Below are 19,435 nucleotides of genomic sequence, written 5' to 3'. Positions count from 1 at the left end.
AAGCAGAAAATAATATCCTAACCAAGGAGAAAACTACACCCCCACCAGCACTGACATGGCAAGCACTGATGGTGTTATCTGGTTGGGTAATGAAATGTCTACAAGCAAACAACCAGGTTCAAAGAGCACCAAACTCTGCACAATCAGGAACGATTTCCAAAATATTTTCTCACAGAGGTGCAGTGTATCAGTAGGAAATTTAATTGCTGAAATTGGAGGAATATCCATCTTTAATCTGAGCAATGACTAACTCAGGTCTCTCTTAAATTAAAGAATTATGGGGATTGTTAAAAAGCACCAGCATTCACAAGTGATAGAAAATGACGCAGTCAGACAAGGATTAAAATTCAGAGAGCTCCACAAGTTTATTGTAGCTACACAAACACACATGGAAAGCAATAACTTACATTGCAGAAAAAATATATTAGTTAGCATGCCTACCCTAGTATGTAGGTTGGCACACTTATTATAACTATACTGACTTAAAAATAGAAAAGAAAGACGGGGGGGGGGGAAAATAGTGTATCCCAAATATGGAGTGGAAAGAGGCACTAGAGAAAAATGGGGAATAGCTGCTACATCAATCAAAGGAAACTTAGTTGCTGGTGAAAATAGGGAGCTGCAGAGACAAAACTGACAAAGGAAACGGGACAAAAACAGCTTATAATTACCAGTTCTAGAGATGGGGGAACACAAGTATACACACTTTTGAGTTATTCACAAAGAATTAAGGAGAAACTGCCTACCTTCTAGCATCTCTTTAAGTTGCAACCAAACTAAAATAAGGTCAAAGGCCTTGATTCATAAAAAATGAAGAACCCAAAACATGACTTTTCTGAACTATGTTGAAATCTTGATAGCAGCGATCAGAATACCAAGCGGGTAAAGCTGCCCATTATTTGAGGGAACACCTGCTGCCGGCATCAAACGCCCTTCGCCCAGTGCACTCCCACAGGGAGGGTCTGCTCAGGGTTCCGCCGGTGAGAGATTGCCGGCGGGTGACACCCAGGGATAGGGCCTTCTCAGTGGGAGCGCCTGCCCTCTGGAACCAGCTGCCGGTGGAGCTGAGAACTGCCCCCGACCTCCGATCATTCCGCCGGGGCCTGAAGACCTGGCTCTTTGAGCTCTCGGGCCCAGGCTGAGGAGAAATTTTTAATTGGGGTTTTAATTGTGTACAGGGTCAATTTAATATTTTTAATATGGTTTTAACTTTTGTATGTTGGATTTTTTAATTCCCTGTAAACCGCCCTGAGTCCTCAGGGAAAGGGCGGTATACAAATGCAACTAAATAAATAAATAAATCTCGGCTACCATTTTAGCTTGCTAAATTAGCCAATACTCAAAATTTACTTGATGTTTCAAATAACATTTCCTGCTTGGCCACCAAGATCATTGACCTCAAGATTACAAAGTGTGATTTTCTCCTGGCACCATGTGTAGCATTAAGTAGGTGTCTCATTGGCTGATACAAAGCCTGAAAAACAAATGGTTTCATCTGACTTGATCAACAAGTTATTCTGGTCTCAGCATCACATTAGCATTAGCTCTGTTCTGGTTCTTAAGGCTCATAAGTGGACTAAGAGAATTCAATCATACTAAAACACTTACAAGAGAGCCAGTTTTGTGTAGTGATTAAGGCATCAGATTAGAAATTGGGCAATTGTAAGTTCTAGTCCTGTCTTAGGCACTAAACCAGCTGTTGCTCGAGCCCATCACTCTGTCTCATTCTCAGTCCTAGGAAGAAGGCCAGGGTAAATTCTGAGAAACCTTGCTAGGAAAACTGCAGGGACTTTTCAAATGTGAGCTTATACATATGCATGCATACATACATACATAAATACATATACAGTATATATATATGGATATGTGTATGTATGTGTGTGTGTGTGTGTTTATATATATATGTATGTATGTATATATATACACACACACAGAGAGACACACAACACGCATGTAGTCCTCACCCTACAGTTCATTTGGTGGCTGTTCAAAGCTAAAATGGCACTAAAAAAAGTGACTTATGACCGTTTTTCACATTTAAGACTGTTGCAGCAGGCGGTTTATGGTCCCATGAACAAAATCCGGAAGCTTGGCAGCTGCTTCATGATGGTTACAATCAGGGGTAGACAACCTTGGCTCTTTTATGACTCGTGGACTTCAACTTCCAGAATTCCTGAGCCAGCATGATTGCTTACCCCTGGTTACAGTGTCGTGGGGTCATGTGATCACTTTTTGCAACCTCCTGACAAGCAAAGTCAATGAGGAAGCCAGAGTCACTTAACAACCATGTTCCTAACTTAACAACTGCCATGATTCATTTAACAAATGTGGCAATAAAGGTTGTAAAATGGGGCAAAATTCACTTTAAAAAATCTCTCTCTCAGCAACAGAAATTTTGGGCTCAATTCTGGTCGTAAATCGAGGACTACTTGTACAGCTAGGTTCTAGATTAAAAGATTTCTTTTAATGGATCCAGTGAAGGAAGCACATCTTCCTTCACTTAATACAGGGGTGTCAAACTGCCGGGCCCCCCACCCCATTGCCGGCAATGGCAAAACTGTCCCGATACATTGCGTGATGTCACATGACGTCGCGAGTTTGACATGTCTGACTTAACAAATGAAGGAGACAGAGGAAATAATAATGTAAAAACTATTCCTGTGCCTCTTTGCTGCAGACTTGAAATTTTATTTTCTTTTGATATCTTTTGATACAGAAGCTGAGAGTCACGCTATTTGGCTAATGTCTGAAGTAAAGCAACAGGCAGGGGAAGCATATGAACAGAGAGTGAGCGCGTCCAATTTTCTCCAAACCCGGTCCAGAGTCATATACCTAATAGTATGAACATAACACTTCTACTTTTCCCTTTGGCATATGGGATTGGGATGAAGCTGACTTCCAGACCCTAAACTGACTTCAGATGCTGCTGTGTGAGATTATAAGGGGATTTTGCACCAAAATGAATCCTCATGCAGGCCTTCCAAATGTCTGTGCAGTATAAAATGAACTTCTTTCTAATGAGCATGCAATACCTTTTCTTGGAATAGGTTTTCAGATGGTTGCCATGCTACCTCCGTCTCTCCTGGATACAGTTACTGGGAAACATTTCAATCAATCACCAAAATGCCAGGAGAAAGATAGAGGTCTACAACCTTGCTATGTCTTCCAGAACCTTGAGATGCTTTAAGCAGCATCGATCATGGTGTCCTTCTGAACAAGCTGTCTGGAATGAGAACAGTGGGTCCTTCATGTTGTAGTTCAGGGATAAAGCCCATGGCTGTCATGAGGAAATTTCCCAGTTCAATTTCTGGCACCTCCAAAATAGGACCCTTGTCTCAAACATGACAGATCTGATGCCTACTGCAATACCATTACTGTGCTAGAAAAGCTAATGATCTGCTTTGTATAAGGCAATGCTCTGTATGACGATGTCCATTGAAGTCTCTCCTGGCTCCATTTTCTCTTGATGGCTGGGCATGAGTACTAAAGAACTGTCACTGGGCATCAACACTTGGCATAAAGTAGTTCATTATTGTGCCATCACCTTAAAGATAGAGGTGAGCTAAGATGAAAAAGGTGCTATAGGATCTTTGATTTAAGGATTTTATCCTGGATCAATCAAAAATGTATTTTCTACCTAAGGCCCAGGGACAGGAGGGTTGATCTCCTGCAATATTTTTTTTTCCTTTCTCTTGCTTGTATAGCATTGTATTGAATTTGTGAGCTCCTGATTACAGAAATACAAATTTTAAAGAATGTATCCACTTTTTATTAGGCACCTGTTATTCCACAAGCTGTCATTCCTGACACACTGCCACTTGCCAGCCATGGGATAAAATATGTATATTTTCCATGCTTTGCCATTCATGATATTTAAGGACATGCATCTGCCATTACATCAGGTGGGCATTTTTCACAGGAAAGAAAGTAGGTACCTTAATCTCTGCCTTCCCCCCCCCCACCCCTCCTTGGAGAATATTTTAATGAGTCTCACGCAGCTGCACTATCTCAGAGTAAACATTAACCGTGCTAATTGCTTAAAGTTTAGCCTTTGATTTCTCAGTCAGGCACACCTCTGAGACTTGCTGCTTTTTCAGGGGTTTGAATCAGCTACTCAAATTTTGAAATGCAAGACCTGGCTTGATTGCACATAGAAAGCGAGCCTTTTCTTCTGAAAAGAGAGAGTATTCTGACTTTTGCCTGAGCTGTTACCTCTGGAAGGGGGGAAAAATGGTCGTGAGTTGCCCAAATCCATAGAGGAAATTGTTGTTGCCAGGCACCTTCACACTTCGTCTTAAGAAGGCCTGAATGAAACAAGGGGGTGGGGGGGAAGCGAAGGCTCGGAAGGAATTAATTCTGCCAGAGAACTGCAGCTGTTAAGTCCTAAGCTTTGGAATCAGCTGGGAGATGCAAAGAAACAACACGGGCATGCAGGCGCACGTACATGCACGCGTGCACACCACCTATCTGCCTTGCTGGATTAATTCCAGGCCCCTTTCTTACGCACCGTAAGCACATCCATTCTGTAACTGAAGGTCACTACAGAATGGGAAATTGAACAGATTTGCTTGCCTGAGCTGGTCAGAGCCAAGAAGCTCCCATCGCAGGTGCTTCATCTCAGAAATAGAAAACAGCATGCTGCAGGAGTCAGCTTACAGCTTGGTTTGTGCCTGAGCTATTCTATTTCTCTGCCTGGGCATTTCCTCAAACATTGTCTATCGCCATTACAAGATCCGATATGAAAAGAGCACTCTGTATACATAGCCTGTCTTTCATCCGGCCGTTTGTTTTTCACCCATTAAAGAGGAGCCACTTGTTATAGAGGCCGTTTTTTTTTTAGTAAGCTGGGCCGCTGCGTCTCTTTCTCAGCTGTGAGAACTGGCAAGGTGAGATTTCATATGGCTTGTTTTAAATTACTTATTCACCAGAGGGGATTTTGACATTTTCTCTTTTTGTTGGAAGAGAAGAATCGAGATGAAAATGACCCTGCCAGTTGCCAATCTCTCCCCTTCTCCCTGGCACAAATAACACACAGAGGCTCTAAGTCAAAGACCTTTTCTAAATAATAAATTCTATGAATACCACCGTAATTGCATCTTGCATCTCTCTGGGATGCCAGATTTTCTCCAATTGCTCTTTTTTCATATGCGAATGTAATTTTGTAATGACCTTGGTTAGAAGCAACACTTTTACTAATTTAAACATTGGTCATTTCACTGATAAACTACAGGAGGGAGGAGCGCCTTAAACATGCATTTTAACTATACTTATCTTTTCTATCCTGGATCAGTTTCTCTGGAAGGACTGGGGTGTCTGTGTGCATGGACATGGGTGTGTATGTTTTGTGCCACCACCACCACCATTGCACGTTCAGATGTTTAGGTTGGTGGCTGTCCTGAAAAATAATTTGATGATTGGCTTTGAAGTCATTATTAGTAATTAATTCACTAAATAAAGCAGTTCAATTTATGATCCTGCTCTCACCCAGAACACAGAAGAAAACCAACCCCATTAATTTGATTAGACTGACCTACAGGATTTGCTTACCTTGAAAAAGCACTGCATATTTACCATGAAATATCTATAACTGCACCTCCCTCAAAATATCTTAAATCTAAGAACCAATTCTTGTGAAGCAGAGCTTTTTCCTATGTAGAAGCAGCAGTTTAAATCCAAGTCCAGCAAGGTTGGTTAAACAAATGCAAACATTTTAATCCCCAAATCTGTGTTTGTTTGTGAAAGACTTTGTCTCAGGACTTAGAATGCTAATGCAAAAAATGAATAGACATTCAGTTTTGCAAATGGCTTTGACCTTGTATAACCAGCTTACACAAGACCATTGTGATATATTGACAATGCACCGTAGCATTGTAATTTTGAAATGCTGGTCTAAGAGCTAATAACACTGTTCATAGTCTAAGCACTTCATATTCTGGCTTGAATTGACTGCAGTCCTATTAAAATCAATGGAGCTCACGCGTGAGTGTATATGGAGTATCACAGCCCTAATTTTGGCACGCTAACTGTGCTTGGGCTTTTAATAGATAAGAGTAATTTATGTGTTCTGCTTGCTGTGCTTCTACTAAAGACTCAAGCAGCTTTCAGAGACAGAGTACGTATAACAACACGTGATCTTATCATCCAACACAAGTCATAATTTTGAAACAATCTTGTCATTTTATAAACATACTCAGAGTGAAACTGCAAAATTTAGTTTCCCAGGGAAAATTTACAACTGAAATCAGCATCATATAAAGGTGTTTAACCTTAGATGGAATGTATCCTCATTTCTGAAGTGGGGGAATTATTGCACATTCAAAATGTATTTTATAGGCTGGAATTACTATCAATACTTTCTGCTATAACTAGCCATTCTTTTTTATGATTTCAGTTTCAGCCTGACTCAACATGTGGTTAACCTACATTTGTGTATCATATAATGTTGAATGATTTCCTCAATCATATAGCAATCTTTTTTGGAGTTGGAACCATTATCGACGGGGTCAGGTGTCTGTACCCCTCCCCCTTTTTTATCTACTATGCAAGCACAGAAAATGAAAAGCAAAATGGTCATGGGGGGCTCTCTCAGATCCTTGCTCAGTCATGTACATCACAAGGGACATTTCAACCTCAAGTAAATAATTTATGCAGCACTGTGTGTGTGAGGGGGGGGACTTAATTTAGTTCCAAACTTACTACAATTTGTTGAACAAACCATTATGACATGGCACATTCTCAACTAACATTAAGCTATAATAGTTTTGTATATGACATTATATCAAGCCAAAACCAAACCAACCACTTTATGGTACTGTGTGTGAATCAGAGTGGGTGTGATTTCTATAAGTGCTAGCTTTACCAAAAGGATGTTAGTTGTCCTTGTATTTTACAATGGAGACTCCTTTAAGTGTGGTAGCAGTATAACAAGTCACAAAATATGGCTGTAGGGACAAAAATCCCATTCACTGAAGCCAATATGCTTCATGCCAATTAGAAGCATTTTGGATTGCACCTTAAAATCTCATGTTAAGCCTAAACAACAGAGCTGGGGGTGGAGGGAACAACCTCTGCAACAACTGAAGAGCACTGCAGGTGAAGCATTGTTCATTCCTGGTTTATAGAAGAAGTGTGGGCTTAATTTGCCCAATAAAATCACTGGCTGTTTGTACTGGAAGGCCTGCTGCTTGGTGTAACAGTCTCATATTCAATCTTTGTCATTCCATATAAAACTGGAAAAAAATGTATTGAATCCTGAAAAATTGCAAGTCAGGGCAGGTAAGACTATTACATGATCTAATTCAATATGACTCAATCTGTAACATAATTGTATTACACAGGATACATGTGTTCAGCACATCCCATGCTCTCCTTTAAAGAATTAACATCAGGCCTGAAGCAGATAATGTACTTTGGGTCAAAATATTGTGCTTTGTCAAGATTCCATGTAAAGCATGGGGTGATGTCAACGATCTCCATTTTTTCCCGATCAGCTCTTCAAAGCATTCTCCTACATACATTTCTACCATCCAAGAGGCTTTATTACTATCAGAGGTCAGCTGGAGATAAAAAGTCTGAAGAGATGGACCAAAGAAGGACAAGATTTTACACTCACTACTGCTGCAACACACTTTCCTTTGTTAACAATTTCTACACTTTTTCCCTAAATGATTTTTTCCCTAAATGATTCCTACATTTAATAACATTGTCACAATCAGTTTGAACCTGAAATCCAAACTTATTGAGCACTGTATTTCATAATTTCATAATAGTAAAGTTGGAAGGGACCTTGGAGGCCATCTAGTCTAACCCCCTGCTCAGGCAGGAAACCCTATACCATTTCAGACAAATGGCTGTCCAGTCTCTTCTTAAAAACTTCCTGTGTTGGAGCATTCACAGCTTCTGGAGGCAAGTTGTTCCACTGATTAATTGTTCTAACTGTCAGGAAGTTTCTCCTTAGTTCTAGGTTGTTACTGTCCTTGATTAGTTTCCATCCATTGCTTCTTGTCCTGCTTTCAGGTGCTTTGGAGAATAGCTTGGCTCCCTCTTCTATGTGGCAGCCCCTGAGATATTGGAACACTGCTATCATGTCACCTCTCGCCCTTCTCTTCATTAAACTACACATACCCAATTCCAGCAACCGTTCCCTATATGTTTTAGCCTCCAGACCTCTAATCATCTTTGTGGCTCTTCTCTGTGCTCTTTCCAGAGTCTCAACATCTTTTTTACATCATGGTGACCAAAACTGGATGTAGTATTCCAAGTGTGGCCTTACCAAGGCATTGTAAAGTGGTATTAATACTTCCCATGATCTTGATTCTATCCCTCTGTTAATGCAGCCTAGCACTGTGTTGGCTTTTTTGGCAGCTGCCGCATATTGCTGGCTCATATTTAAGTGATTGTCCACTAGGACTCCAAGATCCCTCTCACAGTTACTACTATTGAGCAAGGTACCCCCTATACTATACCTGTACATTTGGTTTTTCTTGCCTAAATGTAGAATCTTACTTTTTTCACCATTGAATTTCATTTTGTTAGATAGCGCCCAGTGTTCAAGTCTGTCCAGATCCTCCTGTATCTTAAGCCTGTCTTCTGGAGTATTGGCTATTCCTGTCAGCTTGGTGTCGTCTGCAAATTTGATGAGTTCCCCATCTATCCCCTCATCCAAATTGTTGATGAAGATGTTGAAGAGCGCTGGGCCCAGAACAGAACCCTGGGGCACCCCACTACACACTTCCTTCCATGTAGATGCAGTTCCATTGAGGACCACACACTGAGTATGGCCAGTCAGCCAGCTACGAATCCAACTGGTGGTGATGTTGTCTAACCCACATTTTTCTATCTTATCAAGTAGTAGTTTGTGATCTACTTTATCAAATGCCTTACTGAAGTCCAAGTAAATTATATCCACAGCATTCCTCTGATCCACTAATTTTGTCACTTGGTCAAAGAATGCAATAAGATTTGTCTGGCATGATCTGTTTTTGACAAACCCATGTTGGCTTTTAGTAATGACTTTGTTTGCCTCTAGGTGCTCACTGACTTATTGTTTATCTTTTCCAGAATCTTCCCAGGTATTGAGGTCAGGCTGATAGGTCTGTAATTTCCTGGATCCATTTTTTCCCTTTTTTGAAGATGGGAACTACATCAGCTCTTTTCCAGTCCTCTGGTAGTTCCCCATATGAGCAACTCTTCCAAGGAATGTATAATTAGAAAGAATTATTGACTTTATGCATTATGCTAAGAAGTAATCTGATTGGTTTGGTTTTGGTTTGGGTAATGTAGCCGTCATGATTCATTCAGTAATGCATGATTTAACAAACTATGGTTTAGCATGTTTGAATCCAGTCATAATTTTGGCATCCTCAAATTATCAGATCTCAGTTGCATAGCATGCTCATCTGAAAAGAGGAGAAGATCAAGATTTCCAGGAGAAAATGGCTGACAGTGCTGCAGACAAGTAGAGTTGATGATTGCAGCTTTGTACAAGGTAGCCAAATCTCAATCTTCTCTGGACCAAAGCAAATGACATGAGGTTGCCCAAACTGTTTTTCCTTGTGGTCATTCCTCTTCCTCCTGAAGAGACAGTAATCTTGGAGGGCGGGAGAGGACCAGGAGATAGGTGAGGTCACCATTTTGCTACAACTGCAAATTGGAGCCTTTTGAGGACACTAAGTTCAGGTATTTCCCTTGTGTATAAATGGAAAAGAAAGATTTTTTTTTAGTTTTGTAGGTATAAGACAATCAATTTATAATGGCATTTACAGACATATTTGAAGAACTGTGTAGGGATCTGCACCAAGAAATGAAAGCTCTGCTGTGTCTCCTAGAGAACATTCTGTTATTAAAGATACCACAGAACTTTACTTGAAGAGAATATGGACTCTTTGAAGAAAAATCTATCACCAAATATACTGGATGAGCTACTAAAAATAAAAAAGAAATAAAAATGAGAATACCAGGATACAATGGAATAATTTTCCTTTGTTGGATTTATAAGAGAGACTGTTTAAGGCACTAAAGAAATTTGAGTAAGGATAAACAACCACCTGGATGGATTGCAGAGAAACACTGTCTTATATAAATTAAAATAAAAAATTATAAAATTGACTTATTCTATCAGGGATAAATAGGTTACATTGTTACACAGGGTGATTCTTACTGGATTAGTGAAGTTGTATTGCATTTGCCTAAGGTGGATATTATGTAAAAGCTTCTTCCCAAAGACTTATTTTATGTAATTATAATTTTACAGTATTTAAATTGGTTTTACATTTAGTTCTTTTTCTTTAGTTGAAGTAAGGAAGTTTGGAGAATTTCTTTTTTTAAAAAAGGAGAAATTATTTCTTTTTGCTATATCTAATTTTTTTGGCTCTATTAGGATATTGGGATTATTATATTCTTGTGAAATAATAGATGTGCCTACAGGCTGGAGATAAGGAAAATGTTATTTGGAATATTTTGTATTGGGACTTCTATTTTCTAAAGGGGATTTTCTTTTTGTCATGTTTAAATTTGGTGTTTTAAAAATGTTTGCAATAGAATATTGAGAGCATTTCATGCCTTAAATTAAATGGAATTTTCATCCAGTTAAGAAATAAGATGTGGAGTGTTCAGTTTTATATCTGTTAATTAATGTTAAAATCTTAGAGTTCTGTATGGATCTTTTGCTATTAACTGGATCAAAGAAGATGTCACTTATTTGATTTGCCTGTTGTTGAGAAAGGGGTTATGAGACGAAGAGTTTTATAGTTGTTAGCTAAGAGAAGTAACGAGATTAGGGAATTGTTTACATTTGCTACAAAGGGGGTGGGATTTTTTATCTCTTTATACGTTTATTTTTCTTGTAATTCTTTTCTTTCCTTCCCTTAGCCTCCACCATCATTTATTGTTTTATTCAAACCTTTAATAAGATTATTGGGGGGAAATGAAAGGAAGGAGAAAAGATCTGCATACGCTGCAAAGTAAAAATAAAACAGTAACTGCTGCCTTTAGAGAGAATCAGTTGAAACCCAAGTCAGACCTGGATTTATTTTTGATTAAACTAATGACCCCAAGTCAGCTATGTCACCCAAATATGGAAATGAGGGCTGACATAGCTGCCAATCTTCTGTTGCCAGAGACAAGAGCCTGGAGTGACTCTGCACAAAAGGAGGCTTCTTGATTGCACCTCTGAGGGTGGAGCAGGAAAGGAGAAGGTGAGGAGATGATCTTTTGTCTGTGGCTACTCTAATCCCAGTTACGACACCAGGAATTTTTCTTTAAAGTTTTCACCCTTAAAGAAAGAGAAGACAGCCATTGTAAAGAAAGATATAATGTTCTCAAGCAAATTTGGATAGCTTTGCTTTTTGCTAAGAGTCTGGAACTCCTTCACTGGCCTGTCATTTACCTAGGCAGAGCAAAAGACTGGATGTGCTATGTCAGGGAATCTAGACTAGTTGTGGGATGCAGGAAAGCAGGGGTCTTCAAACTTGGCCCTTTTATGACTTGTGGACTTCAACTCCCAGAATTCCTCAGCCAGCCACGCTGAGGAATTCTGGGAGTTGAAGTCCACAAGTCATAAAAGGGCCAAGTTTGAAGACCCTTGCATTAAAGTAATGAAGTCATATCACCGTTTTATCTCTATATTATTAGGGCAATGAAGAAGTTTCAAGGTAGATATTGTGTACATGGTTCCTTATGAATAGTTATTTTGGTTTTATTATGGAGCTGTAAAACAGCCAGATACAATTATCTGACCTATCTACTTATAAACAGCAATTTCCCATTAGAACCTTTTCTGATAAGTAAGGTTTAGTATCCCACTACAGCCCAAGATCACAAACAATCACCAAGCACTCTAAAACTAATCTAAAGTTCTCCAGATAAGTTGGGAATCTAACTCCCATTGTTTTCAGCTGCTGCCTGTGTTAGTTAGGAATTCTGAAAGCTGCAGTTTTAACCAATCTCCAAGAGGCCAGGCTGGGGACATGACTGTTTGGGGGATGGCAAATACTGATTTATCTGAAGGAAAGAGAAGATGAATCAAAACAAAATCACCAGCCACACAATTTAAATGTCTAAATACCAACAGTTACAACAGCTCCCCTTTATGCTATAATCATAACACATATGAATCTATTACAACAGACCTGCAATCATGCACTGCAGGGGAAAATGATTCGTTTGGAACATAGAATCCTCCCCCTTGCCTCAAAGGTGTGCTCCTTCTAGTAGAACCCAGGAGGTCAATTCTTGGTGAAATGTAACCCTGGAGAAGCAAATGCTATGGGTGCTTCTTTGAGGGTTCATCCTTTCATGAGGGCAAGAGTGTGTTTATGGTTACACATAGCCTATGTGATGGATGATCATGGTGTGCTGGTGCTACAGATTCAAGAATAAGCCCAATCCTTTATTCTCATCTAGGGCTGGTAGCAGAAAGCTGATGCTCTCTCTTGGAGTAGTTCTTGACACAAGTGACAACTCCAGCTTCCTATAAATAAAGATATGGAAAAGTTTAGATGTTGAAAAGACATTCTAAATGATATCCAAGTCTGCAGATAAACATGCCTGATTCAGTTTCTGTGCAGTTTGAAGAATATGAGTAGCTTTGTTTGTTATTTTACTTTCCAACCAAGTACTAGCCAGACTTGGCTCTGTTAGCTTTTAGGGATCAGCCAAGGTTAGTTCATCTTGCCCTGTGATGTAGGCAACTCCTGTCAAGAGATAAATTATTTTGAAGAGCATCAGAAGCTGCACAAGTATTTTTAGGGAGGTTCCTATAGGTGTTTTTTATATGCCAGCCTGCCTGGCTGAGGAATTCTGGGAGTTGAAGTCCACAAGTCATAAAAGCGCCAAGTTTGAAGACCCCTGCCTTATAGTATGTCCTTCTGTTTTCATTAACTGCAGGGTCTACATAGCAGTCTAACAGCTTGTGAGCTAGAATACCTTCACTGCCTTTAAACCAACAGCAAGGTACCCATGATGGGTTAAACTCATATCCATTTCAGTTTTAAAAGAGACTCGGTTCCTAGTAATCCTCATCAAATATGAATTCTCCTCATCCCTTCCTCTGCAAGTAGAATGGAACTAACCAAGAACACAAAAATGCCTAGAGAAAGAGGCTTCCTGAAATGAAGGGACAAGCTAAGGGAGGGCCAGGACTTCAGTTCTTCTCACTTGCCTTCTAAGAAATTTTGCCAAGTTTCATTGCTGCTTTGGTTTAGACAACTCGACTTGCCTTTCCAAGCTTAAGTGTTATTGTTTATCATAATAAAAGGACATAATAAATAGGATAATCTTCCATTTTCCTTCCAAGAAGGAAAAATAGTCACCTCATTCCCAAGTTCTCACAAAAAAAATATTTTTAAAATATGTATGACTACATAATTTGGATTGTGCAAAAAGATTCACAGTTCTGTCCATGAGCAGAACAACAATTGAAGGAACACTACAGACCACTGCATCTGTATATTGAGGACTCAATAAATAATCACCTCACTCTATGCAAAGGATCCACTAGAACAGGGGTAGGCAACCTCGGTTCTTTTATGACTCATGGACTTCAACTCCCAGAATTCCTGAGTCAGCATAGCTGACTCAGGAATTCTGGGAGTTGAAGTCCATGAGTCATAAAAGAGCCGAGGTTGCCTACCCCTGCACTAGAATTACCCACTCAAACCAGTAAAGGCTGTTAGGAGGAGGAAAATCTTTCATAGATTTGGCAGGCAGCCTCCACTCATTATGGGTGGAGATATTGGACCCATAGGAGAATTTCATGATTTAATCAACTGATTTCCCCAAGGTCCGCTTATCTGTCTCATCACACGCTTCAGAGAATTATTGCCCTAACTTTTACTGAACAGGCCAGTAACGTATTAGATTTGTTTTCTCTAATCAAGGTAACCTTTCCAATCAACGATAATTATAGTGAAGAAGAGAAAGAAGTGTCTTCTGAACACTATAGTGGCACTGGATTTCCATTAGCTTATTATTGTTTTGTTCGCTGATAGTATTTCAGTATTAACATTGATCATTCAGTATTGATCATTTCAACATCTGGATGGAAACTATAGCTAAATGTGACCTAAGGACATCCTTAGATTTGTTGCTATGAAATGAACAAGACAGAATCTTGGGGAAAAAGCAGGAACTGCTTTAAGCAGCTTTTTTGCTATGATTTGCATTGTTTCAGCTACTTTGACTATAATTTCATATAGGAAGTATGATATAGGAAGACAATTCCACATAGGACGCTTTCCCTGTGGCTTTCAAAAATCTGCTTCAGCATTATGTGAAAGGAACAATGATGCTAAAACATGTACATGAATATTTAAATGATATTGATTCTGCTATTGTTTCTGATGTGCTAGCTTAAGCTTATCCTTAAAATGATTGGTATAGATAGTCCAAGCAGCCATACCTTCTGGGGGTTCAGAGACTGGTGGATTTAAGCAATACATATGGTAACCACGGTCACAGTCATCACAGAAGAGCAACTGGTCCTGATCCAGAATTGTTGAGAAAAAAAGAAAAAAAACATAGCCGTTATTCAATCCAGCTAAAAATATATAATCCTGCCCATTGTTGTACTAAAAAGATAATGTGTAATGATAAGGAACCAAAGAGCACATCAGTAAAGGTCTACAACAACTCATCATGGCCAACTCACCACTGGACAAGAGCTACACTAATATTGAAGAAATAGTGGAACAGAATTGTGAAAGAAAGGATGCCAAAGGAGAGAGAAAATGAAATATGAATGATAAAAATTAAAATCATTTTTATTTGGCTATAGCAAGTGGCCATGGCGAATTGGCCGTGGTGAACTGACCAGTTGGCTGTGGCCAGTTGACTGTGGTGAGTTGTCCCATTCCGCATCAGTAACTATGGATAGAGGCTACTTCCTACAAACACTCATTTTGTCCTACATTGTCATGTTCTTGCAATCTAACTAACTTGCACATTGCAATATGCATTTGAAATAAATACAAAAACCACCTCATTTAGAGAGGTTAATCTGAATCTGAGTAGCCAACAACAGTGCAAGTAGGAATTAGGGAGGAAATGTTACAGAATATTCCTGTGCCATGGAGATGTTAAGATCTTCCTTATCATTCTCAAATGCCTTCCAGAAGAGATTCATTTTCTGAACAAGTCTGAATAAGAAGTGGGTGGAATAAATATCCAAGGGGAGGCTATTCCGAAGAAGGAATACTCTGGACCATCCAGAAGAGGTGATGGCAAATGACATTTCCTTGGTGGGGAGTTTTCCCTCTCTGATCTCACCAGATGGCAGATTCAACTCAAATCCTGAGTCACACAGTGTTTTACAGTTGACAACTGTAAAACCTTGAATAGCACCCAACTAACCGGCAGCTAATACAGCTTCCTTAATGGTATTTTTATACAAGCAAAATTTGGTTTGCACATACTGTAACTGCACAGACTTCTGTTTGTAGAACCAACTTCCAAATGCTCTTCAAGAGGTGCTCTGAATAAAGCAAGCTTCCTATTCCATGAAGTATCATGGCTGGCACACATATATAATTATGCAAAGGCCATTTTGACCATTGTTGTAGTTTGCTGGGACCTTTAAATTGCACATCAACTCTGTCTGGGAGAGTGCAACCTCTTCTAGAAATAATGATGGACTATCTCTGGAATCCACAGTCACTCCAGCTTGTTGGGATTAGGCCAGATCCTAGTTTTCCCATCTAGAGTCAGACTGCCTCCAGGGACCTCTGCAGCATTTGCTGCTCAGCCCAAAGTAAAGATATACAACTGGATATCACTGGCATATTGATGATATCTCACCCCTTGCTGAGAGATTATTTCTTCCATCTCTTCATGTACTTAATGCTACGTAGGACACCCAGAGCTACATATACATGTCAATTAGGAAAAGTTTCTTTTAGATAATGCATCAAAATTGCAGTTTATCTAAAGGTCCTTCTTTTACTTTATATTCTATGGGTCATCACTGTTCAAATCCAATACACTCCGGAGCAAAGGTCACCATCATTTTATAATAGCCTACCATCGATTGGCATCCATCACAGCCCTAAGCTCCAGAACTGACTAGATGCAGTTCCCATTAGATAGACATTTGCAAGATTTGAAAAGAGACAACCTCTGAATACGATTGAGACTTTTGCTCTTGATATATTGATGGAACAGCACCTCTTCAAATTTGTTCAGCTTATTGCAAGCTCTGTACTAAAATTGGCATGACTGGGGCAAACAATATCTAATAAAGGCCTTTGAGTCATATCATTTGAACCAGCAGAGTCCTTCTGGGAAAGGAAGTATTGCTCTTAAAAGATGAATTGTTTTCTTAGCTGCTAAAATTTAGTCTACATGGACCGGACTGCGTATTGCCACAAAACAGACAGGTTATCATTTTGTACCCTTAAGTAATCCCAAGTGAGAACTAGGAAGCAATTTTGAAAGGGGCAGAAGAAAAAAAGATGGGCAGGTATAACTGGGGATGCATGTAGAATTTAGAAAAAGGGCTCTCTTCTGCTGGTTGTATGTCTTGAGCTCAATGAACGAACCCTGGAGATCCTGTACATTAGTTTGCAACTCATTATTACAAATGGCTAATTCATTGATTTTTTTATTTTATTTTTATTTTTATTTCATTTATATCCCGCCCTTCTCCGAAGACTCAGGGTGGCTTACAAGCTTAGCAGTAGCCTTCATTCTATGTATATGCCTGCTTATTAGGGCTTTCGCCCCCCCAAGCGGCATTATTACAAAGTCAGCTTAATTGCCCCCAACAATCTGGGTCCTCATTTTACCTACCTCGGAAGGATGGAAGGCTGAGTCAACCTTGAGCCTGGTGGGACTCGAACCTGCACTAATTGCAGGCAGCTGGTGTTACTTAAGGAGGCATTAGCCCACTGCTCCACCAAGGCTCTTTGTGCTTTAGATTGTAAGCCACCCTGAGTCTTCGGAGAAGGGCGGGATATAAATGGGATTATATATATATATATATATTGATAACAAAGACAAGCTTACATCATTCTCAGAAGTCCCACAAAGGCTACAGGATTTGCATTCGATGCATTGCCACTGATAGGTTTTGACAGCCTCTGTCATATTTGCTGTGAACTGCAAGCACGTTGGGTGACCTGGAGGAATAGAAAACACCTATGCTTAGTAGGCTGTATTTTGAATAATTCTTTGAATCAAAGTCATACAGTTCAGGAACAAAACAGACATGGACATGGACCAATCACAACATGGGTTCCAAACTAATGAATATCAAAGAGGAAAGCAAGCATTAACCCTTTTGCTGCCGGGCACAAGAAAATCAAGTCATTCCTTCCCACTGCCCCATTGGCAAAGCAATTTTATTCAGAGCTCTTAAAAACTTTGTGGTTGTTTTCCTTTTAATTAAAAACAAACAAACAAGATAACTGAGTTGAAGGAAGAAAGAATCGGCTTTTCCTCTTCCTTTATAAATGAAGGATTTGGAGGGAGAGGGTTTTTTTTATTGAATATTTACTTGAACTGGTTGAAACATAACTACAGTACAAATTCATACATCATAAGGACAAAGGGCAAACTTATATTTTTAAGAGCTCTGCACTACTAAGGTTAGCCTGCACAGAAATTGAACTGCACAACTAAGCTTTCAGGATCAACCAAAAAAAAAATCCCCCCACCAATCCAAAACAATTTATAAAAGGAAGAGAAGTAGGAGAGCTAGCAATAGGGGAAGGACAGCTACTGCTGAGACTCTAGACCAGGGGTAGGCAACCTTGGCTCTTTAATGACTCGTGGACTTCAACTCCCAGAATTCCTGAGCCAGCCATGCTGAGGGGAAAGGGAGAGGTTTCCATGCTTAGCCATGCTGGCTCAGGAATTCTGGGAGTTGAAGTCCACAAGTCATAAAAGAGCCAAGGTTGCCTACCCCTTCTCTAGACCTTCCCTACATGCGTGTGGATGGTTTTGCCAAACATCAAGACTACTATAGCGGGACCAGCAATGGGGAGTTCTGGAAGAGGGGTAATACAAACAAGCAAACATAAGGTAAGTTCAGCGCTCTTTCTTTATAACAGGAAAACAATAAGGAAACAGTTCTTCTGATCACATAGCTTAGAAAAAGGGATTATAGAAAAGCGGAAAATCTGCAGGCCAGAAAGAACCTTAAGTAGAAAAATCCATCATTTATATTTTCTATTTGTTTTTCTTCTAAAAACAATTGTAAAAGGAAAAACGGGCATCTGAGCAGTGGCCTCAGCCCAGAGGCCATAAATCTTCATACTGTAATCCTGCTCCAAATAGCCAATTCCCAAAGCTGCTGTTAGTCAGAATTGTTTCACTTATAATTGAGAGGTTGAAGACCTTTTTCACCCATACCTTGACTCATAGCCCTTTTCATTGCTCTTTTTATATTTGTTTATAGTATAAAATAAAAAAAATACAAAAACAAATAGTAGGAAAGGTAGGGGAAGGGAAGAGTGCAGAAAAGAAGGGAAAGTAGGAAAGTAAATGTTGATTTTAACAACCACTTTGTTAGATGTGCCATTCTAAGAGTCTGGAATAAATATAAAACAAGGTTTTGTATGAAGATGCCTCTTTGGATGTCCCCTCAGGAAGCTTTTTTTAAAAAATAATGGTGGTGAAGCCGGACTGGTGGACCTTTAGTAAAATAATAACATTTAATCTTGGTGATCCTATCCTCAAACCTAAGAAAGAGCTAGAAGCAGAAGGACAGGTCTGGCATTGGTTTATGCATTTAAAATTGAAAGAAAGATTTAAATTAGACAAAAAGAGTTATGGGTTTGACTTTGTTAAAAATGAATTGAAAATCCTACTGTGTGGTAGTGATGAACATATTATTGCTAAGGTTTATAAAACGTTTTTGAATTTGAATTTGGAAAGTGAATGTGTAAAACGTATGATTCAGTGAGCAAGGAACTTTGACTATAATATAAAGCTTGAACAATGGGAGAATATGTGGACAAAAGGTTTAAAATTCACACCAAATTACAATTTGAAAAAATGTTTTTATAAGATGATGTATCATTGGTATTTAACACCAGATAAGTTATCAAGAATGTAAAAGGCGAAAGATTTATACGATCTGAAGAGAAACCAGAGTATAATTTTTATTTAGACATAATTTTTATTTAGACATAATTTTTATTTAGAATATGATTATTGTAATTATAATCCTGTATTTAGATCTGGGAAGTGGGGGGGGGAAGTGGGCGGGTTTGGGGTGGGGGGATTTGGGGATATATTGTAAAACTTTGTTTTTGTAAAACTTTTTAATAAAAAAAAAAGAATGTATAAAAGTACTTGGTTCTATTGCTTGTGGGTACCAGGGACAGAGCTCCTCCAAAAGTATAAAAGTACTTCAAATGAATGTTGGAAATGCAAAGGTAAAGAAGGGACTTATTATTATTTGTGGTGGAGATGTGATAAAGCAAAGAAATATTGGAGT

General features: G+C 39.2%; 1 protein-coding gene across 1 annotated transcript in view; it reads right to left on the bottom strand.

Moving 5' to 3' along the window:
- Positions 1-346: 346 nt before the first annotated feature.
- The window catches only part of DPF3 (double PHD fingers 3), a 250,009-nt gene continuing 230,920 nt past the window's right edge, over positions 347-19,435 (bottom strand). The window contains exons 9-12 of the mRNA XM_081315578.1: positions 16,999-17,111; positions 14,399-14,480; positions 12,129-12,469; positions 347-11,272 (exon numbers count right to left, since the gene is read on the bottom strand). Coding sequence (XP_081171704.1) covers positions 12,399-12,469; positions 14,399-14,480; positions 16,999-17,111 — 266 coding nt within the window. The 3' untranslated portion in view covers positions 347-11,272; positions 12,129-12,398. The remainder of the gene's footprint in view (positions 11,273-12,128; positions 12,470-14,398; positions 14,481-16,998; positions 17,112-19,435) is intronic.

Source organism: Vipera berus (genome assembly GCF_964194415.1).
Source record: "Vipera berus genome assembly, chromosome: 1".
Lineage (NCBI taxonomy): Eukaryota > Metazoa > Chordata > Lepidosauria > Squamata > Viperidae > Vipera > Vipera berus.
The sequence above is the reverse complement of the archived record's forward strand: the minus strand, read 5'-3'. Positions and strand labels throughout refer to the sequence as shown.